General features: G+C 39.5%; 1 protein-coding gene across 3 annotated transcripts in view; it reads left to right on the top strand.

Moving 5' to 3' along the window:
* SOBP (sine oculis binding protein homolog) overlaps nt 1–25691 on the top strand; it is a 134765-nt gene that overhangs the window by 17890 nt on the left and 91184 nt on the right. For 2 of the 3 annotated variants that reach the window (XM_028723091.2, XM_028723089.2), the window contains exons 2-4: nt 1385–1523; nt 6586–6771; nt 14815–14966. In XM_028723091.2, coding sequence (XP_028578924.2) covers nt 1385–1523; nt 6586–6771; nt 14815–14966 — 477 coding nt within the window. The remainder of the gene's footprint in view (nt 1–1384; nt 1524–6585; nt 6772–14814; nt 14967–25691) is intronic. The other variant, XM_028723090.2, reaches the window with a different exon arrangement.

The following is a 25691-nucleotide window of genomic DNA, read 5'->3' as shown; positions in this document are numbered from 1 at the left end:
TGAAACTCTTCCTTAGAGCTTGTGGTGAGTGCATAATCCGCATGCCATGCATCACTGGTACCACATCTTCATAGAATCATATTTTGGAATTCACTGAGAGACATCCTTGACCAGTAATTAAGTACAGGTTTCAAAAAATTTCTTCACAGAACTAAGGTCTTCACAAGTCTTTAGGTCTGTGACTGAAGTTTTATTCTGGCTACTGTGCAAGTGTCGGCATTTTCTTTCCCTCTGTTGTATGTAACAGCCAGAGCACAGTCTCCTGGAACTGGGATTCTTCCTTAGTTAAATATTTTAAAGACCCTTTAGACTATTTAGTATTTACTTATAGCTCTGTATATTTGTTTGGAGCATTAGACTTGCCTGTATTCCTGCACCTGTCATATACTTGTCATTAGTGGTTAAGTTAATGGTTCAGTCTTTTGTGTTTTGGGGTCTCTTTTGTGACTGCATTTTTCAATCATTATTTGCTTACAAAGTATCCTTCTGCAGCCAGCATATGCACTTTCCAAGGAATATTTTGGAAAAAAATGGTTACATCTGCTGCAGATTATACAAACACTTGCACCTTTTAATCTCATGTTGTTGCTATATCTCTTTCACTGTTTTTGTAATTAATTGTTTCTGTCTTTACTGGCTTTGTACTCAAAATGCTCATCTCTTCCCAATTACATTCACTGTTGCTTGCTCTACTGTACTGTGGTGCTGTTTATCGGAATGCACATGTATTCTATGCCATTTCTGCTGCCTGTGACATGTTTGAATTCCCTTTTCCAGTATTAGATCAATCTCTCTTAATTAATACTTCCATTATTTTTGTAAAAAGTATTGCATGGGAAACCTACACCCTGGGGGGGGGGGGGGGAGGGCCCAGAGGGGGAGGTACTGAGGGCCCCACCAGCAAGCGGAGAAGCCTGTATTTCATCCCCTTCTATGTCATCCTCAGGGTAGCCAACTTGAATGGCTGTAACATAGCTGAATTGTTTCTCAGGCACTAGTAAATCAGTCATTTGGCCACTTTCTTGAGGCACTTTAAAACGTTTTATGGTAGCACAGGATATAAAATGCTGCGAAAAAAATATGTGCTAAAAATATCACTGACTATCAATTCTTGTACAAAAAATGATAAATAGCTTTCTTCCCCCTCATATTTTTCCTTAAATTGCAAATTTGTGAAGGTCTGTCATAATTACATGTGTCAGTCAAAGATTTAAATGCATTACAGTCTGTGTACGTGACTTGATAAATGAACATTAGTCTAGAGGAGGTGGGACAAACCTGCTATTTCACGGTACGGTGCAAATAGATTTCGATTTATGCATTCATCTCTAAGTTCCAAATGATTATTGATTGCATAAATAAATAGGCAATTCTTCTCTTTCAGAACTTTGCAGAAAACACCATGAATGAGCTCCTTGGCTGGTATGGTTATGATAAGGTTGAATTAAAAGATGGAGAAGATATTGAATTCAGGAACTACCCCGCAGATGGGGAGAGCCGACAGCACATTTCTGTTCTCAAAGGTAATGACATTTAATGTCCCTTTGATCAAATATGTTAGTTTTCTTGTTTATTTTATCAGTTTTAAAGGTGACTTCACATGCCAGTGACTTCTAGCAGACAAAATCCAAAAGAGTACAAAACTGAATAAAATACTAGCGGTTGTGCATATATAAACCTGCAACAGTAGTACTTCTTCCTGAAATAATCAACTCTCCTGAAGGCACCATTCAAGCAGCTGCCAATGGGTTGAAAAATCATGAGAAAAAGCAGTCTTGTGTTGAACATTGCTGCTGTGAAATCTAGCAGTAGGTTTTTAGAGAGGTCTTACTTGAAAACAAGAGCAATCAATTGTATTAAAAAGTTTTCTAGAAGCCTGCAGCCAAAACAACTGGCCTACCTCTTAGTGTTCCTCATTGTCTCCTTAGGGTGGCTATGTCACAATGTTGTAGCAACAGTAGGAGACACTTGCCTAAGATAGACTTTAGATCTAACAATACAATGCACCTTTGTTTTCTGGTCAAGAGTTCCAAGTCTTCCAAGCTTCCTTTGCCTGCCCACATCTATGCCTCCAGCCCCCACAGAGTCTCTTCATTTGTGTGTAATTCTATTTTACTCTGACTTTCTCCTTGACTCCTTACTTCAACTTAACGTGCTTCTACACTCGGGCTTTAGGTTGCTACACAGACAATACTGTTCCATTATCAGCTGGAAGTAAAACTTAGAACTGTGGCTCCACATGTTGCAGTTCTTGCTACCACCTTGCAATCATTTGTGCACTACAAGTGGATCATAGATGAAATAGTACTGGTGGGCATAACTGTTGCATTATAAATAAACAATAATCGCATTCCCTTTGGGGTTTCCCCTTGCAGTCTTGGATGGACCTTGAGTTGAATGGGGCCATCTGCAAAGCAACTTGGACTGTAAGGGGTTCTTTTTCCACAGTGTTGATTTGTAGCCAAAACCAAATATTGTGATTAGTGCACACTCTTGTTATCAAGCAACTTGCAAAGTCGCAGCAGTAGTATGAGAATAAGAAGGTAGCAGACTCACATAGCATCAGCTGAATGTATGCTGGTTGCTGCTGCTTTATTGCTGTAGTTCTTGCCCATAGTCTGCATTGTACTGGGAACGGGAAAGTCCTTGTTGTGCACCGGGTGGAGGGCTACCTGGAAAGCGATGAGGGAGGTGCAGGATCAATAATGAATAAAAAGAGAACCTACCCATGCAAAGCTGACACAGAAACCTCACACATACATTATGTAAAATGTATCTCTCCCCACTTCTCTTTCCCTCCCAACCTTATACTATATGCAACATCAAAGTCCCACATCGAATATGACTGTTCTACAGAAGGGACTTTATGAACTGAAAATTGGGACGCAAAGCACAAGTAGATAAATAGACAGCGTTTCCGTGCGCTGTTCTGGTTCACCAGAAGCAGCTTAGTCATGCTGGCCACATGACCCGGAAGCTGTACGCTGGCTCCCTCGGCCAATAAAGCAAGATGAGCGCCGCAACCCCAGAGTCGGTCACAACTGGACCTAGTGGTCAGGGCTCCCTTTACCTTTACCTTTATGTACTCTTGTAACCAAATAAAATCTTTACCTTTATGTACTCTTGTAACCAAATAAAATCTTTAATAAAAACATTTTAAAAAACAAAAAAGAACAAAAAAGAGTAATTATTGATTACTGCAGCAGCAGATAACACTTCCCAGCCAGATCCTCTCTAGATGGCAGTAAGTAAGTGGTAGAGAGACAGAAAAGAGGACCAGAAGGTGGCATTTTAAATCTCTCGCCTCAGGTTTTTCTCCCCCATTGGGGCACTTTCTGTTATTTGCATTAAGAGATCAACCTGTTGGGGACCTATATTTTAGTCACTAAGACAATACTCACTTGCCCAAAGTTGGGCATTGAAGTAGACCTTTTGTAGTGTCTGTTTGGTTTGTTCCATGTGGCCAGGCTGTGCTTTTAAAGGTTTTGACCAGCAGCAGTAATCATTAACATAGAATGCTTGGTGTTCACCAGCACATATGGCTATGCTCTTCATTTCTTCAGACTGCCTTCTCTGGCAGTCTGCACTACACCTCTCTGCTTCTGTGGCTGTGGTGGTTGCAGACTGCCACAGGTAAGAGAATTGAAAGGCACATGTGGAGTTTTTTTCTGGGCACATTTCACATTCATGAATCCCTCCCCCACTTTTGCTCTATAAGATCACCAATTTTGACTCAGCACTAATTATTGATATTGTGGGCAGTATTTAACATTCTATAAGTATGTGTGCGTGTTGAAAAGGAGAAACAAAAATGTATGCACTTTTCACAATATTTAGTTTTAATGAGGTCACCATCCACATAAAATCAATAAAGTAACTCCGAAACTTTATCTGCAGAAAACGGTTTTCATATAGAATATTTCACCCAGTTTAAATTATATCATTATAAACATATGGTCCATGTTATGTGTTTCATGTTACAAATGAGGGCACCGGACACCTTGGAAGCAGTATTCATTTTACAGAATACACATAGAAAAAATAAATGGTTTTTATGATTCAAAGTGAGAGCTCATTTTAAGAGTGCAGTCATAAAGAAAAGTGCAAAAGCAATTGTAATGAATTGCCGCAAGCTGAATCCAAGTTAAAGGGAAATAAAAGGAATATAAAAATGAGTTCATGTACTAAGGAATTCTATTTTCCCTGAAATAATATTTTATTGTTAGCTTTAGTTATTAATATCTGATACGGTAATGTTAATGCCAGTGGATTAAGTATGTATATTTGTTTTTGTATTCTGTAGATAGGGATCCAAGCTTGGTTAAGGTATAGTTAAGGTGTGATTGAAAACATTTAAATAATTTATTACATTTAAAGACTGGTTTTACTTCAGTGTTTTATTGAATGATGATTCTAATTAAAGCTACAATCCTAAGTACATTTACTAGTGAATAAGTACCAATTGATTTAGTGAGATTTTGGGCCAAAATAGGCATTATGGTAAATGTGTGCTCCTGCTAAAGATGGCCAGCACACTTCGATGTCCTTGATCCCTTCTGTTCTGTCTACCTGTAAAACGTAACTCATAACATGGTGTCATAATTTACTAGGTTTCCTTAATGCCACTCCATGCTACTGACTATCGGTGGTGGAAAATGTGTCAATATATGTGAAACAAAGAAATAGATTTGGGGCAGAGAACCATGTGAAATATGTAGCTCACCTGGGAACAGGCAACAAGAGAAGTACCAAGCCAAGTGGGGGGAAAGTGGGTGTACAGTTTGAACATGGTAAGAGCATTATTGATAATGCTCAACTGTTATTCCAGTTTTCTGGAGGTCTTCAGTGCTAGATATTAAACCTCAGTCAGTCATGAAGACGCTAAAGAGCTGTTCGTCTTGCTTTGGAATAGTAGATACTGTAGTCTTGGATAAGGGGCCACAATCTGTGATAGAAGAGTTTGTAGCATTCACATGTCTATTCCCAAAGCAATGGAAAGGCGGAATCAGTCATCAAAATGGTTAAGAGAATTTTGATGAAAGCCAGAAAAAAGGGAACTGATCCATTCTGGATCTCTGGAACACAACTTTGCTAGTCTTAGATAGGAGTCCAGCAAAGGGACTGATGGGTCAAAGGAGAAAGACTTTGCTGCCTATACTACAGCCAGAGGGTCACAATAGGTGAGCTAAACTTAGAGCAGAACAGAAATGAAGAAAAGCTTGTTACTACAACCAGCCAGCTGAAGGACCTACCCAAAGTACACATGGATGAGCATGTCTGGATAAAGCCAATAGAGTGACAGGAAAGCTGAGGTCCTAATTTAGAAGAGCATACCCTTATTTGATGTGGTGACCCAGAGGTTCCAAGTCTTGAAAAGACATTTGTGTTGAAACCATTGAGCCGTAGCAGACTCAGAACCAGCAGGACAGAATGAAAGGAGGCAGCTTCGGGAAGCAGAAGATCTTGCTCAAGTTGGAGAGGGCCCAGATTCTCTTCCCCTCCCTCCCCCCAAGTGAATGGGAGACAGATCATCTCATCCCATGCTCCTTGAGATGCAAAATATATCAGCTATCAACAGGGAAGTATAACTAACTACGTATTATAACCGATTTAAGACTGGTAGGTTGACAGATACAGAGACCACCACCTAAAAGATTATAATTGAATTCAAGGAGTTAGATGAGGGTTTTAAAACTGTGCATATTCACTTTAAAAATAGTTCTCTTTTATTAAAGTTGTAAAAGGATATATGCAGAACACTACTGTATAAGAGAGTAGGGGAAGTAGACAGGAAGAGTAGCCCAGTGGCACAGATTGAGAGGACAGCTGCCAGAAGCAACTTTGCAAACACCACAGAGACCTAGCAGGAGGGACAAAAAGTTCAAAGTAGGCTTGTTTAATAAAGGGCATATATATATATCCTGCCTGATTCATTAGTGGTTGCAAATGCCACATGATACAACAGAAGTACAAAGAAAACGTCATGTTCTAATGAGATGACATGTTTCAGGGGTAGCCAGTGTGGTGCTGTTTAGATGTTGCTGGACCACAACTCCTATCATCCCTGATAACTGGCCATGATGGCTGGGGCTGATGGGAGTTGGAGTTCAACAACACTTGGAAGGCATCATATTGGCCACCTCCAGCTTATGAAGGGCAGGAAGGAATTAGGCCCTCACATGCCTCAGTATCTAAGAATACAGTGGTACCTCAGGTTAAGAACTTAATTTGTTCTGAAGGTCCGTTCTTAACCTGAATCTGTTCTTAACCTGAGGTACCACTTTAGCTAGTGGGGCCTGCCACTGCCGCCACATGATTTCTGTTCTCATCCTGAAGCAAAGTTCTTAACCCACGGTACTATTTCTGGGTTTGTGGAGCCTGTAACCTGAAGCGTCTGTAACCTGAGGTACCACTGTAATCACTATGTATTAGTTTGCAAATGGTTGCAGGATGCTTTCTTCACACCACAAGCTTCATGGCCAAAAGGAAGGCATGCTGAGTTAGTTGGTCCCCAAGTAAGTATATCTGATTAGCAGTTTTTATATGTTATATGTTTATATGTATTCTGTTTTTTTTTTTAAACAGAAAATTCTTTGCCAAAAACAAAATTACCTGAAGACAGTGTTATTTCATCCTACAACATAAACGCAGGCTATCCGGGGCTTACCACAGGAAATGGACTCTCAGACTCACCAGCAGGATTGAAGGAGCATGGGAATGTACCCATTATTGTACCATTAATTCCACCACCTTTCATAAAGCCACCAGCAGGTAAATTACTTAATTTGTAATGACCTCGGGCAGAAGTTCTGTTCTTGTTAGATACTGCTTCCTTATAAAATATTCTATTTACAATTATAAATGATTGATCAAGAATTGCAGAAACATGGAAACCCTTAACGGTTTCTCTTGCTAAGTGCTTTTAAAAAGTCATTGGATTAAAGCCAAACTAAATTAGTTGCACTTAGATCCCATTGATTCCCATGGGAACTAGGGCTGCAATCCTAACCCACTTATCTGGGAATAGCATCACTTATGACTTACTTACGAGTAGATATGCTTAGGATTGCAGTCTAAGTAATGACTGAATTTTCCCACTGATTTCAATGGGACTTACATGAAACTAACTTAGACGGGTAATGATTTCAACACAGTGGGATATATAGTATATTTTAGCAGCCAGCATTTTCTAAAAATGTTTTTGTTCACTCCAGCCTTTTCAGAGTAGTGATACTTGTCAAGGTGTGAAGGTGTGTTTGTTAGGGATATGCAAGGGCCCGAAGATTCATCTTGTATCTGTGCTTTTAGAAAATCTGAAGCGATTTCTGAGTTGCTCTGTTCATTTTGATCTGTAATTCAGGTTCCAAGCCACTCCTCATATACTCTTATGGGGAATCTTAAAAAATGGGTATAAGTCCCATTTTATATAATGTCTGAAAGTATTTAAGTAATATAAAGGAAGATTATCAGGATTAATATCAAGCATGTAACTAAACAACCATAGTAGTGATATTAATATCATGTGCCTGTCATGTTGATGAACTCATCTAGGGAAAACTGTGTTTCAGTTCAGATTGAAATCCTGTCTATTGCCTCTGAAGGTCTTGATATGATCAAATATATATGCCCTAGAGAGACTGTGCTGAAATGTTTTATATTTTTGTGACATTCTTATCTGGAGCAATTCTCTCCCATGTGGCATTTCTCGAGGTTTATATGAGGTATGATTCATTTGTATTGGGTGCTGTTTTTCATAAACTGCAAAAGTAACTGTTATGGCTACAGTAGGGTGTTTAATTGCTATGTTATTATTTACTGTTGTATACATTCCAGTAATTGCTGAATTTATATAACAGCAGGCTCAAATGTGTATCTGTTTAAGTTGTTGGGAGTTTTGTTGCACTCTATTGACTTAATTGAAGGGAGAAATAGACCTAATATAGACTCAACATGTAGCAAAGAGCATTGTTAATGGTTTGTGAAAGAAATTAGGAATCATATAATGTACCAATCTTGTCAGCTATATAGGTGAAATTCAGGTTGGCATACTGGTAAAAAAGGAGAAATATAAAAAGCAGAAAGATAGGAATGAGGCGGGTGGGAATTAATGAGCAATACTTGAAGGAGTGTCTTTCTCTGTATATTCTTACATAGAAGCTGAGATTTGTGTAGGAGAGCCATGGCAGTACCAAAGGGCTTTGGAACTAACTGCCCCTTGAAATTTGACTAGCAACCACACTGTTTGTCTTTAGATGCCAGTTCAAGACATTTTACACAGCCACTGAATTTGAAAGAGCAGTGAGATAAAAGCTGAAGGCTGTCACACATACAGTTTCTTTTGCTGAGCTTTGATGATTTTATTATATTGACGTTGCTTTTTATTTAACTTACTGCGACCTACCCTGAGACCATTGGTTTATATAAATAATCTAACTAACAAATAAATAAATAAATATGAAGAACTAGATTTAAATCTAGGAGATCTGGGTCCGAAGTACAGATGCAATGGCAGAAGATGTGGTTCTTCCTCTGTCATACATTCTGACTTTTAATGGTGCATAGGCAGGAGGTACTAAATCCCACCCCTCCTGGACTGGCAGTTTACCTCCCTGCAATAGTTCCTGGTGCCATTTTTCCTTCAGTCTTGTCTCCAACACCTGAAGTGAGCCCAGGGTGAGAAATACATTTGGTGATGGGGAGTTAAGGAGGGATAAGAGGAACTGTTCGACACCCCTTGCCCCTCCTCCTTGCCATATGCTGCTGAGGCTGAGAAAACATCAGTGAGGTGGCCTGCAGTGGTGGCAGCAGAGTGGGATAGCAGCTGAGATGTTGTGACTGTTCCTCTGTGGCTTGCCTGGGCTGCCCACTGCTGCTTCCTCTCTCATCTGCTGCTGTGATGAGATGGCTCCCATCATTCTGTAGTGTGCTGAGCTGTCTGTTGGTGGCTCGCCAAACTACCACATGAAAACAGCCTTAAGGCAAATATATACTAGGAAATACTAGACACTTCAGAAATAGGCAACATTGCAAAACCTGTCAATATGTTTCTTGTAATATTTACTACCTTGAAAATTGACAAGTCAAAAACAATATCTGATTTTAAAAGAGGGAGACAAAAAACCCAAATTCTTCACTCCTGTGAGCTCTTAACAGTTTTCTTAAAAGCAAACAAACAGAGATAAGCTCTTGAATTTGAAAGTTTCTCGTCTCTATATAACATAGGCCTAAAGCTTTCACGTTGCTGATAAACTTCTTGGAAAATAAAGCCAGGGTGGGGGTGGGGAGAGGATATGAGAACAATTTAGTTATACTAGATTTCCACTGGCTTTATTCATTCACTTCAGACTGAAAGAGGGAGGGGGAAGAGCAACGAAACGTTCTTCTTAATTAAGACTTAAAATGACACTGCAAACTTTTGATGATTAATTGAAGCATGCTTTTGCCTGATGCATATTTAGTTATTATAATGTGATAATTTTACCTTGTTATTCAAACTGTTCCCACTGGGAGCATGATTTAACACTGTGAACGCTCCATGTTTATTGCATTGTTCATTATGAAACATACACAGGCTGGAAAACCATAAGGAGACACGTATAAGTGCTGTTTGTACAACAGTTAAGGGAAGTACTGCTTCCACCTCTAATGACATAACCCTGGAGTAGAAAACACAAGCTGGAACTCCTTGAATATCTATTAGCTATATGAATGGCAGAGACAGTCATTCTGGTCCTTAGACAGCAAGGATAATAAATGTGTTGATAATATCACCTCCTCTAATTACAACAGTTAAGATGTTTATTGAGATAAACAAGCGCAGATATTGTTTTGTTTCTGTTTTCCAAACTGTGTTTGAATTATAACACATGGTGGTCTAAATATGTTTTTTATAGCACTGAGGAAAAAGAGGTAGCTCGTTAGCAGGATTTTACTTTAATAGCAAGTAGCTCATATTGGGGGTATTAACATAAAGATTTTGGGGTGATTGACACATGATCTGAAAAGTCACACTCCTTCCCGTTTGTTGCTCCATATTCCAGGTACACAACAAAGATACCAGCAGTAAAGAATGTTTTTCTTCACTTAGATGTATAAAAGCATGCAGATTGATATTTTAGGAGATGGGCAGAGCAATCTTTACCATGATGCTGGAGGGGGTTAGGATACAACAGAGATTCTGGAGGCCCCTGCTGAACTTGTTGATGATGTAGTGGCTGCGAATAAGCTATTGCTGCTGCTAATGTAATGCCCTAAAATGGGATGGAATCAGGTCAGGGTGGAGACAGCTGCATCCTAAGTCCACTGCATCCTAAGTCAGCCAAGCAGCTGGAGACAGGTCTGATCTGAGCCTTTCTGCAGTGCCAGCCTGAGGCTGGAGTAACAAAAATTCAGAAAAAAAGCCTGCCTCTCTTCTACCCTGACCTGATAGAATGACTGGAAGAGCATGGCATTGAATCCTACCCAGAGTATTTGGTTACTTTTAAGGCAATATTTCATGGAAAGCTTGACTTATTTGTAGCAATGGCAAAACAACTTCAGGTTTGCTTAAGTTCTGGTGTAGATTCCAGACTTGTTCTTATAAATATTAGTACCAATTAATATTTATTATTGTATATTGTTGTTTAGGAAGGGGGAGGAAATCACCAAGTGGGGGCCTGGAACAAAATATTGCAGTATGGAGTGTTCGTGTTCAGCCTGTTAGTGCTGCCATTTCCCATGATACTCTGTTCCATCCGTGTGCCTTTTATTCCCTCCTACCGCTCAGCAGACACTCAACATTCTGTTGGTTTGTTCTGGTGTTTAAAAAATCCCCATAGGTTATTTTTCTGTATTTCTTCATACCTAAGGGTTCCGCTGAACCAGCTGATACTACTCTCCTGTGTGTGGATGATGCTATTTTAGTTATGGCCCTGTTCACACATCACACTGCCCCATTAGTTATAAATCATTATTAAGTTAACCATAGCTAAAATTGATTGTTCAAATGCAGGCTTAACACAGCTTAACTATGGTTTACTAACTATAGTTAATGGGAGCTCATTGATCAAGATTTGTGGCTGGTTTATATTAACCGTAGCTTAGCATGATGCCCAAACTCCTTAGCTATGGTTAAGAGACAGGAGGCACTTAAAAAGTCAATGAGCTGCCAATATAAAGCGGCTGTAAAGCCAAGCCATCCATGCTCTGGTCTCAGTGGCTCTTGCTAGTGTCTTTTACTCTGCCTAGCAACAGCTGTTCTTCCTGCCCTGCCCCACCTATAGGGAACAATTTATACAAGTGCTTCACTGTGCTGCAAGCCAAGGGAACCTCATAGCTTGCTCTCAGCTACTGACCACTGTAGCATTCTTTTTGCTTTTCAGCAAGGCATAATAGAGAATATGAAAATGCCACAAGGAATGGCACAACTTTTAAATGGGAGTGGGGAAGTTTCCATCTTTTGTATATGCTGGTAAACTCAGAAGAACAGAAGGAGGGAGTTGATTCTGTTTGTTACTGGGAGGAGGGAGGGCGACAGGGACTGCCACAAGAGAAGACATGACTCATACAGCTGACCAGTACCAAATGGGCTGCTGCTGATACAGTGAGGCACTGCTATGGAAAGGGTGTTTGAGATAGCTGGTGTTTGAGATAGCTGGCTGGAGTTGTGGAGAAGGTGTTTCTGATACTACCTCAGATAAATGCAGCTGTGATATAGTGAGTCATGGTTACTAACATCTTCAAGTTACCTTCCGATTATATAGGACATTGTTGTATATATCAGTGATGGATTTACCTTCTGGGAGTCAATTTACTATAGATATATGGAATTCTATATCTACAATGTTGCAGATTGTGGAAATACAGTAAAGAAAAGAATGAACTTTGATACTGTTGCCTGTACTTTGTCTGAGTGACTGACATCACTTGAACCCATCCCTGTTATCCTGTTATCTGACAAAGGATATCTGTCACCCTGCTTTTCTCAGTACAAAACAAATGCATGTGTTTTAGCTAGAAGCCAGATCTTGAAAAACGCTTGTGTTTTGTGTATGCTTCTCATATCTGATGGATTCCATAAGGTGAAACAGGTCAAAATGTGAATGTAAATTATAGTTGGTCTGCAGGATCATAACTTCTGAATTCCATTCTCCTTGTCTGAAATAGTGGATATTTCACAAGGACCACTTACAGTTTTTGTATAGTTAGTACCTGAACAATATTAATGCAGTCCACAGACATACTACTATTTCCTCTAGCCATGACAAACTTTCTAATGACTCTAATTGCCAAATGACTCATAGGATGTACAGCAGCCTTCCAAACTGGTGGACAAGAGCTATAGCGCAGTTCTTTAAAGGTAATGGTAAAGGGTCCAGTCGTGGATGACTCTGGGGTTGCGACGCTCATCTCGCTTTATTGGCTGAGGGAGCCAGCGTACAGCTTCCAGGTCATGTGGCCAGTATGACTAAGCCGCTTCTGGCGAACCAGAGCAGCGCACAGAAACGCCATTTACCTTCCCGCCGGAGTGGTACCTATTTGTCTACTTGCACTTTGACGTGCTTTCGAACTGCTACATTGCAGGGGAAACTCAGGTAGTGCTTTCATTTCAAGGAAACAGGGTGCCTTTCCATTGGGCAGTTAGTGCTACAGCATCATCTAGGAACTACCTTCTGGAGAGCACAGACCAAAGTAGCATTGTTTTAATCCTTGTCAACCAGTGTAGACTGAAGCCAGGTCTGAACTATAAGATCTATATTTGTTGAAATAGCACAATGGATCCCTAAAATTAGGGCTCTCTGGATGTGCCCTTGAATGACAAGTTCAGTGTTTATGTCATATATGCAAAGTAACTTCACAGTATGTGTGTGTGTGTGTGTGTGTGTGTGTGTGTGTGTGTGTGTGTATTTGCTCAGAAGTAAGTCCCACTGAGTAAAATGGAATTTACTCTCAGGTAAGTGAATACAGGATTGCAGCCTTGATTTTACTGTATACTGGGGTGGATGTTGAACCACTTTCAGAAAAGAAGTTCAGCAGGTCAGTATCAAAGAAAGCAGCATTAGGAACCCAAGCTTGTGTTTTCAAACTCAGTTTGCCACAGTGATCACAATGCTGGTACTCTGTTTGATTGCTATAAAGATGCCCCAAAGACTAATTACTATACCAGTTTGTAGTCCATGCACTATGAACAATTCAAGGTTCAGAGAATCTGTCATAAAACCATCCCATTCCCACTGCAAAGGATTTGTTGTGTAGCAGCACTGTCATAATTCTGCAGAATTATTGGCTAACTAATTTGTACTAAAGGCATTTGGCTCCTTTCCCCAGCTACTATAACTCAAAACTATGTGCCACATTTGATTAATGTCAACAGAATAAATATTGCCAGTTTAATAACATTTTCCCCACTCCCAATTTGTGTTGTGATTTATATTTGTCAATAAAAGTTGCACGATGTTGACAATGAGCTTTTAGATTTAATCAGGCTCTTCATCTTTAAAGCCATGAGAGTTTGTGTTTTATGCACAGAGATTATGTGTTTTATCATCCTTTCGAATTCACTAGGTCAGAAACTTTGCAGGAAACTGTGACAGAAAACTGGCTGTCTGGAAAGATTTGAATGATTCTGAAGCTAGGATGCTTAGGAGAAGGGAACAGAGAAGTGTGATCATAAAGAATGCATGCGCATGAAAATGCAGTCCATGCAGATTGGAACTCCATGAGAACCATGCTGCATGATCCTTAAATTTGTAGGAAGCAGAGCACGGTGAAGTATAATTCAATTAAATAATGCATATATACATACATACATTTTAATGTGAATTCAGCATATGCCACCAGTATATATCAATTATATTAAGGTAACAATACTATGATCAATCTAATTGAACACAATAGGACTTAATTACAAATAAGCAATCATAAGAACAGGCTCACACAAGTATTGGTCATGCTTGAGAAATTTCTATTTATTTCTACATACACAGGACCAAACAGGATCAAATGCCATGTTTTAGAGTACATGTGGATAACCTGTGGCCTGTGGGATACATACAGCTCTTGTAGGTATTCCATACTGCCTGCTCTAAGTCACTTCCTTCCACCACTGGACTTCGCATGTAATTTGTGGGTTCCCAAGCCTATTAAGTAGCTGTTTGGTTGGATGTACGGTAGATAATGCAGTTGTGATGAGCATAGCTGTGGGAAGGGGAAAATCAATTGTGTGTGTGTGTGTGTGTGTGTGTGTGTGTGTGTGTGTGTGTAAAAGAGAGAGAGAGAGAGAGAGAGAGAGAGAGAGAGAGAGAGAGGCCTTATCTGCCCAATGCCCAGGCTCATGTCCATACCCAGTTCTATTTGCACCTACTGGCATGCCTGTGGCCATTGGGGACAAAACATTGCCAACTCCTGTTGTCTTGTTCTTCCATGTGTTAACCTATTCAGATTAGTCAGATGAATAGAGCTCCTGAGTTTCATGAGCAGATGATGTTGATTCAGCTCTCTAGAGTTATAAATAATGGGAATGTTATAATATTCTTTGGTGTCAGTTTCTGAGTTTAATGAATTAAAGTTCAGCGTTTTCTTTAAAATGCTGAAAACCCTGAAAATGGCAGTGCATTGGATAATCTATAAAATTGATAATTGTTTCTAGACAGTTGAAGAATGAGGCAGCCTGTCACCAGCTGCTTTAGCAAACAGGCAGGCAAACAGAACCGTGCAAATATTTGATTGCTTACAGAGAAGTAGATACAAGAAAGATGACTGAAATAGATGTTTGAGGTGTAGCGTATGGATGTTTGACAGGATGCTCATTTTACTCTTCTTGTCTTTTCGTTGCAGAAGATGATGTGTCAAATGTACAAATAATGTGTGCCTGGTGCCAGAAAGTGGGAATCAAGCGTTATTCTCTGAGTATGGGAAGTGAAGTGAAATGTTTCTGCAGCGAGAAGTGCTTTGCAGCTTGTCGAAGAGCATACTTCAAGAGGAACAAGGTAAGAGTATAAGGAGTGCAATATACAGAGAAACTGTTTCTACGCAATATCTCAGGTGACATTTTAATTTTAGAAATCCTAGTGTCTTCCCATTCCCCCCCCCCCTTACCCATGCACCTCTTCTGCTGAACTATCAAGACTTTTGTTAATATATACCCTATTTAATCAGTTTTTATCAGCTGGTTGTACTTGCATTCTGTCAAGTCAGGTGACTGTAAAGACAGGCAAGGATACTGTGCCATAAAAATAAGAGCCAAAAGTATTCTAATTGCAGTTACGATTTTGTAAGGATTATTGCTGAAAGGAATCTTAAAACCTATGCAGGAAAGCAGCAGGAATACAAATCTCATTTAGCATTTTGCTACCTACCTAGATAACATTAGCGAAGCGTTTATCACTTGCTACAGCTGACAGCAGGATTAGAACTGTGATTAAAAGCTTGATCCAAAGTCCTTTGTAGGTGACTTGAATTCTTTCCATTGACTCCAGTGGATCCTCTGTTGCTCTCTCATTCTCTCTTTCTAATTAATTTGGGTTAAGCATTGCAGACATTTCTGTTTTTTATTTTAGTGTTGGCAGTACCTAAAAAAACATAGATAGTGTAAGTGATAATTTCAAAAGAAATTAGATAATAAGATTAACATGATTTGTGAAGAAATTTGGTTGAAAATTGTTTTAGTTTACACACAGTTAGAAGCTAAGAAGATGCATCTGAAATAATATATATGTGCAGCTCCTTCAGATGACATTTTCAGTTTTAGTTAATGATGCTGTGCTCTTTTTTGGCAGAGCACATAATGGATATTTGAGGCACCACTAATTTTATTTTTTAACAATTAGGGTTGTAACAAGATTTCACTATGCAGAATTTTTATAGAAAACGTGATTTTTATAGAAAACGTGATAAGGATTTTTGTATATATCTGAATACTTACCATATTTCTAGGGCAAGGTTGCTCAGAACTTTACAGAGAGTTGATGGCTGTTGGTGGATGTGGGAAAAGCAAATGTGATATCCAACTAAGACAAGTCATACTCAGAGTAAATCCAATATATTTAAGTAGCTTAAGTCCATTAATTTCACTGGTTCTTCTCTAAGTATGACTATCTTTGGCTATCACCAAAAATTCACAAAAGTTGGAACATGCCCGGCTACAGGTTTGCAGTTGAGCTGGACCAGAAAAGGATGTGAAAAGAACAAAGAGAAGAGAAGAAGGGGGAGGAGAGTATTAGATAGCAAAGCCTTAAGTAAGTAAGCAGATAAACCTTCCAGGAAACTGGAAATGTCTGTTCATCGCTACATACAGGTATCAAGCCACAGTACTGCATGAACATCAGTTTGTGAACATGCTCCTGGACCCAAAAGATCCACCTTTGTGGATTCCTCCACACTGTATCTTTGGCAAGCTAATGTAATCCAAATACAAAGGAGGTTAAATTGCCTGTGGTAACATTTTTCCCCACTTACTCATTATAAGTTTATAAATATAAAATACTGAGTTTTGTTTTTGTGTTTGAATCTTCTGGAGTGAAGGTATAGAAATAAGCAAATTTATATAGGGAATATCAGAAGAGGACTGCTTTGAAATGGCTGTTGTCATTTGGTTTGTTTTCAGTTTCTTTTGAAGGGTTTAGTATTTCCAGGGGTCCTTTTGATTTGTGGGGGGGGGGGGGCATTTTCATGAAGTTAACATATTGGCACAGAACATTTTAAAGCTAGGTGCCACTTAGTCATCAGGGACTGGGATTATGCCACAGTGCCTATCAGATGCTTGATATGATCAGTTTTAAGGGAGTAAGAGTGCTTTATGCCAGATGATGAAACGCAGTCAGGACTGGGGTTCAGACTTTAGTGGGCCCTTGGCATGGTACCCCATTGGACAGCTCCACCTGGACCCCCACCTTCTGCTGTTGTGTGTTACCTCCATGCTCTACCATTGCCAATCACTTACATCAGCCAAGATTGCACGTTTCCTACTGCGGTATGTTGCTTTCACTCTGCTCCAGTCGGAGGCAACCATTGGTCATTTTAGATTACCCAAAATGCAATAGTCAACCTGATGTTGATGTTTGGGTAATCTAACATGGTGATTTGTCTGCTGCAGAACAGAGGTAAGCACTCAAAAGTGCTGCAAGGCTCCCCCAATAACAAACCAGGGAACGGGGCAGAATTTGAGCTGAGTGATTATTAGTGGCCACAATAAAGAGAGCGATATGGACCACTATCTTTTAATCCACAGGAAGGTTTATACTGGAGAAGGCGTTCTCCCATAGGCATTTTGAGGGTGGGAACTTTCAATGAGGGATAGGAACCTGTGGCTCTCCAGTTGTTAGACTACAACTCCCATAATTCCTGAACATTGGTCATTCTGGCTGTGGCTGGTGGAAGTCAGTAAACATCTGGGAAACCACAGGTTTCCCATCCTTGCTTTAGATTCAGAGATTATCTATTTCCACAAATGCTGGTATTCTTCTACCAGCACCATATTTTCACAGGAGTTTCCCCATAATAGTCATCATAGTAACACCCTCTATTTGGACAACTGTGTTGCATAAATAGCCTCTCAGTCTGTGTAAACAGATAACTTCTAATACCTATAAATGCATGCTTCTATATTTGGTGGGAAGATTCTTTCTTTCTGTTGTATTTTTGTATTTTGGACCTACTAGTGGTTAATATGGTCCCCATATGTTTTGTGCTGCTTTAAAATGTGAATTTTTATTATGATTTTTGTGTATATTTCTGATGTTTTTATTGTGATGTAAACTACTCAGAGATTTCTTTGAAGTATGGAATGGTATATAAATTACCTAAATAAAAAATGAAATAAAATAACTAAAGATGAAGAATTGTACAGAAAACTTATGTAGGTCTCCAGCAACCAAGCTGAGCCTTTGGTTTCAAGATGGCCACTAGGACATAAAGTGATCTGCAAGTTATCATACAGTATGTCTTTAGACAATGCCAGTTCAGCTTGAAAAAGCTGCAGCTTTAGTTTACCTTGTGCCTACTAAATCCTTTTTATAATCTTTTGAACAAAAAAAGAGGTGCCGGTACTGCGTGCCCTTGAGTACCCCCTGGTGGGGAGCACTGGTCCTATTGAAGCCAAACTACTTCAGGACTATTTAGCAGTTATTGGTGTCAAGATTTTAACTAATACCTCTTCAGGTTTTTAATCAAATAGGAATGCCATTTCTCCATTAGTTGCATTTCTTTGGTATATCTATACATGTGAACAAGAGTAGACTATAATGCTCAGACATTTTCCCTTCTGCTCCTCATTTCAGGAAGGTGTGATAAAGCTTTACTAGCCCCTTGTAGTTTTTATAGCATGTGCTAAAGCAGCACATTGAAAAAGAATATAGTATAAGATCAAATTTGCAAGGCTGCAAAAGTTTCACATTTACCAGTGACCTTTGAACTGTTATTGCCAGACTTGTTGTGTACCTGTCTTCCCCATTAGTCTAATGTTTATTTATGTATTTGAGGTTATGCCACTCTACACCTTCTCATTTTCAAACAGAGAAGTAATATGGTCACGTTTCACCTGCCTTATGCATGTTTTAAACAGCACATCTCTGCAACAATATAGTGTTATGTTACAATAAATATGTACAGCTGCTGCATTTCTGCTAACTGATAGGTCTTTGTGGTCATTTCATTTATGGCTTGGATTTCCTAATGGATTGTACTAGGCAGACTTCCCTTTCCTACCCTGACTAAGAACTGCAGCAATAAGCACTTAGCCTAGTCTGGGGGGAAAAATAGTAAAGAAGGGATACTCATTAGCGCTTCAAAAATAAAAAAGCAGAAATGATATATCTATTATTACCAGGTGTTACGTGACCCATTAGGATGTAATCTACATTTACATTTTAAAAACTCACTGCAGGGTATGTGCCATACATAAAAAACACTTTCTTACGAATATTAATTTGAGTCAGATTATTTATGGCAGCCACCTGGAAATTGTTCTAAAGCATGTCATCCAATATCACAAGCACACATGCTGCAAACTAATAGAGCCACATGCACATGCAAGAAACAAAGAATAGAACACAGCCCAATCCAAGTATAGTGGTACCTCGGGTTAAGTACTTAATTCGTTCCGGAGGTCCGTTCATAACCTGAAGCTGTTCTTAACCTGAAGCACCACTTTAGCTAATGAGGCCTCCTCCTGTCGCCGTGCCGCTGGAGCACGGTTTCTGTTCTCATTCTGAAGCAAAGTTCTTAACCCGAGGTACTATTTCTTGGTTAGCGGAGTCTGTAACCTGAAGTGTCTGTAACCTGAAGTGTATGTAACCAGAGGTACCACTGTAAAGGGTTTTGAAGCCCTATTCATTTCCATGGGAGAGCCGGTGTATGCCCTCTCTCATAGAAATCAATGGGACTTCACATTTACCACATTTAAGCAGTTCTAATCTTTATACAGGGGGACGCGGGTGGCACTGTGGGTAAATCCTCAGCGCCTAGGACTTGCCGATCACATGGTCGGCAGTTCGAATCCCCGCGGCGGGGTGAGCTCCTGTCGTTCGGTCCCAGCTCCTTCCCACCAAGCAGTTCGAAAGCACCCCTAAAGTGCAAGTAGATAAATAGGTACCGCTTTGTAGCGGGAAGGTAAACTGCGTTTCCATGTGCTGCGCTGGTGCCGGCTCGCCAGAGCAGCTTCGTCATGCTGGCCACGTGACCCAGAAGTGTCTCCGGACAGCGCTGGCCCCGGCCTCTTAAGTGAGATGGGCGCACAACCCTAGAGTCGGACACGACTAGCCCGTACGGGCAGGGGTACCTTTACCTTTACCTTTAATCCTTATACAGTACACAAATGACAGATACTAGGTAATCACAAAAGTGGCTTACATAAGAATATAAGTATTTGGTTTATTTACACTATCCATGCTCAATTATCCTATCTTAAATAAACCAAAATATAAATGAGCCTTTGGGCTCAAACCAGCAAGTATTCCATTAACTATAGTTTCTCATTTTATTTGACCTGAGGTTAAAGGCCTTTGAAAAACTAGGGCTGTATTGAGTTGCTAGTCCTACTCAGAGTAGATCCATTGAAATCCATTGAAATTAATGAACTGGTTCAGCACTGCTGCTCTTCCACTTCCTCAAGCAGAACAAATCCCTGCAGGTAGTAGTATCTAGTGGCTCTCAGCTAGTCTTTCCCAGAGTTGTTTGTGGCAGGAGGAGTATTCACAATTGACTTCTGCTGCCTGAAGGTGTTCTGTGTATGTTCAGGAAGAAGCATCCAACACTCTTCATTCTTGCCCAAGGGAAAAGCCGGCCAGGATAAGGGAGCACACAGTGTTAGGCACTACTACCTGAATAAAAGGCCAGCTGAGAAAAGGTTAAATTGCCATTTTGGCTCTGTTTGAATGAGCATTCTGGCCAGTATAGGTTTTATATTTGTATTACACTCACTCTTGAAGAAAATCTATGTGAACTTCCATGTGTGTAAAAAGTGTCTTAAAAGAGCATTGCTCAGAGCTCACAAAATCTTGTAGAATGACCAGTTTCAGGCAACCAGAGCATAGTAGAATCTGATTTTTTTTTTTTTTACATCTTTAAAATGACAAGTGACATTTCCATTGCATGTCACACTAGTCAAGTCTCACAATTTCACTTGGATGCTTTTATTAACAATTTCCATTCTTATTTTGGGATTGTGTGGGGATTCAGTTTAATTTTCAAAATTTGTAGCCTTCATAAACATGGAGAAAACTTGAACTGAAAAGTCTTAAAAATTGGAAACAAAGCTAATTGTGTGAAAGTAACGTTTATGTAAATCGCAGTCTGGAATATTTTTGTTAAGTGGGATCCATAGAGTTTACTATGCCTGTGTTTACCCTTGTACAAACAAATTTAGTATGTGCAAACAAAATGGCATCTTGAAAATGAATATATGATGATGCATCAAATTATACTGCATGGTATAATCGGCTTTGCTTTCAGTTGCACAACAAGCAAGTTCTGAACTAGATAATGATATAATGATGCATAGCAATCTGTTTTGAGGAATCCTTTTGTAATTGGAGTTCATTGCCATATGATTAATAAGGAGATATATACTGTATTTTTCTGTGTATAAGACGAGGGGTTTTTTTTATATAAATAAGTGTTAAAAATGGGGGTCGTTTTATACATGGGGGCGTGTTATACACGGAAAAATGCAGTATATCTCAGGCTGGGAGTAAATATAGGATATTATTCACCTGAATAATTTTGAAATTGCTGGTTTAAATGTATAGCCCAGGAAGGTATAAGATGCATTAATCCCTGCTAAGCCAATGAATAGTGACAAAATGTTGATCACATTTCTTAAAAAAGAAAAAGAAAGAAAACTAGAAACCTGAACATTTTCCTTCAGGGAAGTTTGAAAAACGGTAGATGTTGCTCATTCACCTAACTGTAAAAAAAACCCCAAGGGTTAGGTTTGTTTTTCTTGTGGATTTATTATTTAAAATAAGCTTTTCAAATATAACACAACTATGATTTATAATGGAGTGAGAAAGGCGGAGGGACAATGAACTTTGGCGATTGCACAGGGCATCACTGAAATTTGAGTCCCCATGATCCACCAGTGGCACAAACCTCTCTCTCTGTTTACTGGGCCAGTGAAGTCCCATGTATTTCTACAGTACTTACAGAAAAGCAGAAGGCTCTAAAGAAGGCAGTTTATCTACTAAGCTGGTTCACATTTAATTCCAAATCATTGTTTGGCCCTTTTTGTGTTGTGGTTTCAGGAAATAGCCTGGAGAAGCTAAATGTAAAAAAATATAACTGAGAAAAGATTTCTGTTTTACATATTCTGAGCAAAGATTCAAATAAAAGCTATTTAGATATATCTATTTTCCCCAAATTTACTCCCTAGATCTTAAATAAGGCTCCTTTAACTTGGTTACAAAGTCTAAAGTCACTTTAGATCATGTCAATGAAATAACCTTCAAAATATCCAAGGCAACTTGAACCCAGGATTCAACTACAGCATTTCTTTTCCTCAAGCTCCTTCTGGCTGGCTGTGTCCCACTGAATCTGTGTGTGTCTTCTCTAACAAATGATTTCCTTGCTATTTAACTCCTGTCTCTTAAATAAAGCCTCATATTTTTCCAGTTGATTATCTCTTAGAAGCTTCTAGGCTGGTATTTTTCATTGCTTAGTATATGACCTTTCAGGTAGGTACATTAGAATGACAAAAGCAAAGGCATCTACAGCTGAGCATTGTTCCACTCTGTTTCTGGCTGAGATGATGTCTCTTAAACTATACTAGACTGCAAGCTTCAAAGCAAATAGGGCAAACCAGAAATTTACCAGCAGCAATTTCTTGTGGTGGTGAAATAACTTTTGACCACAAATGCCATTTTGTTTAAAAGTGGAGCTGATAAGCAAGGTTCAGTGCGGACTATTTTAAATTTGGGGCATGTTCTTAGATAATGCAAGTGGCTGAAATATCAGGATTGTAAACATATATAATTGTTGTTTGCAAAGCTTAAGGGCCCATGGCAGGATAATATGTTTGGATTTATCCACACAATTCACATCAGGCTTAATTTAAAACTGGGATTCCTTTTTTGTCAGTAGCCTTGTTTAAATCAGTAGTCAATCAGCCAGTGGCATATGTATGTTGTGTGTTCAACCTCAGAACATCTGTGAACACTAGCAGCTGTGTCAATTTGCACACAGACACTCAAGGGGATTCTGGTGTCTGCCTTCATGACAAGAATATAGTCTTTATCCTTCCCACTTCCTACACATGGTGGGAAGTTTCAGGGGGCATGTTTTACAGCATCAGTTTGCTTGCATGTCTAGAAAAATAGAGACCTGTGATATCCCCCCTGTGTAATATGTTTTTGAATATATTTATGAATATAGGTTGTGTAAGGTATAGATCAGGCACATGACATACCTCCCCACAAAATCTGTGAAAAGAAATCTGGATGGATGCTCATTTAAACAGTTCATCTGGAAGTGACCTCAGTTTCTTGAAAACTGAATTACAAAACTGCCATTACACAGAAGACTCTGGAGCCACACTTTTAGAACAAATGTGCTGTTTACTGTCTATGCTAATGTGGCAGCAACAATGAAAGCACATCAACTATTTTTTAACTAACTTATCAAAATTTCCTCACTAGCAATTATTTCAGCACCAAATGCAGCATTTTGGGGACTGACTGATGCCACCAACATATCCTTAATGGAGGTAACTGGCAGAATGGAGTGCTCATCAGTGTATGCATGCTTAGTGGAGAGTTTATTGTCCATCTGCTGCCATTTAATACCCTAAATTTGAATCAAATTCCCATTGTCCAGATGATTAGCAGGTATCCAATGCAATTAAGAGGCATGTTCCCTTTTAATTATAACCATTAAGTTGTGTTACATCAGTCATGTTGTATTCTGGCATCATTCGCTCTATAGAGATGGATGTGACTAATTATGACTTAAAATCTGACCATCTCCTTCAAGTAATGGGGCATGTGTTAGAAACAAATTGACCAGAAGAATCCACTAAGGCCCAGTGACAGGCTGATTTTGAAATACAGATTTAAAGCTGGGTGTGATATAAAGCAGAAATGGGACACCTGGGTAGGAGACACTAAACCCATCTCCTGCCCACCATTATTTCCTATGCAGCCCTTCCCCTGAAGTCTTTTTTCTCCCAGCAAGTTTCAATTCCAGAAATGAGGCTGCCTGCAAAAAAAGCTTGTGCGAGGAAGGGCTACAGTGGGAAAGATGACTGGGAGGCAACAGCAGTCCTTCCTAATGGGATCACACCCTGTCCCTTGTTTTAGAAATTGAAATATACTCGGAGTCGAGAGTGGATTTCATGCTCTTTATTCAGCTCATAGTGGTGAGGAGGAATGGAAGTTCCCCCAGAATGTCTGCTTTATATACATTACTTACACAATGGGCCCCACGTGATTGGCTAATTCCGGGATTCTCCTGCAGGCCAATCAGCTTGCGGATTCACTTCCACCTGGAGCTGGATTGGGTGGCTCCTGTGGACCAATCAGACTGCTGCATTCTGAATCCTATTGTTCTAGGACCAATCAGACTGCTGCATTCTGAATCCTAATATTCTAGGACCAATCAGACTGCTGCATTTTGGATCCTATTCAACTCAGTACATAACAGAAATGATTGGGGCAGATATGTTTACTACCACCACCATGTGTATCTTGGACCTGAAGGGACCCTAAATAACAGCCCAACCTATGGACAATCGTGGATATTGTTTATAGTCAAGCATAGAGATGAAGCGATCACATGTCTAAAAATGTTCCTTGCTGTATTTTATATGTGGTCATATTGTAACTGCATGTGAAACTGCTGGGTCAGCTCTTGCTGAGAAGATAACATTCTATTTCATTCTGGAGAAAACTCAAGCATGCAGAAGACAGCTGTACATCAGTTAGTTCTCAAAGTGACTGAAAAGAAATATTGTATTTCTTTGGGATGTTTTGTTATAGCATCAAAACATACTTTTTTTCTCAGGGCATAATGTTCAGTTAGAAAATGGTTGGTGAGCCTCACTGTGTGCTGACAATCTTAGAAGGACATTTAGGAATATATGTGATCTCATTTTCTCCTCTGGAAGGAAATGTTTTGTATTCACTCCAGAATTTCCCTTGGTACATGCCAAGATTTTCCTACTCATGGAGAACTGGGGAGCCCCTACATACTTTTTACTTTGGAAATGCTGGATTGCAGCAATTGTAGCTGCTCAGTTATTTGAAACACATACACACACACTGTAGAAAAATATATAATTACTTATGTTCTGACATTTTTGTTGGCTTCCACTTCATTTCTAGGTACAATTCCAGCTATTAAATTCACAAAGGCCCTTTCTGCCCCCTGCCTGTTTGTGGGAGTTGAGATGTCAGACTGGTGGTGCTACAGCCTGATCCTATGCATGTTTACTCAGAAGTAAGTTTCGCTGAGTTCAATAGGACATACTCCATATTAAGTGCAAACCAAGGCCTAAGTCTGATTGATTGGAGCCTTAGTGTTGCATCTTTGGAGAGCCAATAAAAGCGTTCACTATGAAGGGCCTGCACCTTTAACATCCTTTGTTGCCCTGCTCAGTCAATTTCAGTTTGCTTATTTTCAAGGAACAGTTCAAGATCTGTCTTTCTAAAGGGCTAGTGCTGGTGTGTAGTGTGTTGGCTTGGGTTTTGGCTTATTGTGGTTTAGTATTTTCAAGTCCATATTAATTAATCATGTGTTTTATTTGGAACATGAAGCAGAAGCCTTTAGTGAGTATATATTTTTTCCAAAATAATGCAGTTATTGGTGAAATGCTCATGGTGTCTTAATAGAATCAGAGTTGGAAGGGACCCATCTAGTCCAACCCCCTGCAATTCAGGACTCTCAACTAGACAATACATTCAACCTCTGCTAAAAAACTTTCCAGGAAGGAGAGTTCACCACCTCTCATTGGAGTCCATTTCACTGTTGAACAGCTCTTATCACCAGAAAGTTATTCCTGCTGTTTATTTGGAATCTTCTTTTTTGTAACTTGAATCCATTAATTTGGATCCTAACCTCCCTCCCCCCTCCTCCGTAGCAGGAGAAAACATCCTCCAAGTGACAGCCCTTTAGATATTTGAAGATGGCTATAATCTCTCTTTGCAGTCTTCTCTTTACCAGGCTAAACAGACCCAATTCCCTTAACCATTCTTCATAAAGCTTGGTTTCCGGACCCTTTATCATCT

Source organism: Podarcis muralis, chromosome 3 (assembly GCF_964188315.1).
Source record: "Podarcis muralis chromosome 3, rPodMur119.hap1.1, whole genome shotgun sequence".
NCBI classification, from domain to species: Eukaryota; Metazoa; Chordata; class Lepidosauria; order Squamata; family Lacertidae; genus Podarcis; species Podarcis muralis.
Note: the sequence above shows the minus strand (reverse complement) of the source record. Positions and strands in the feature narration are given on the sequence as shown.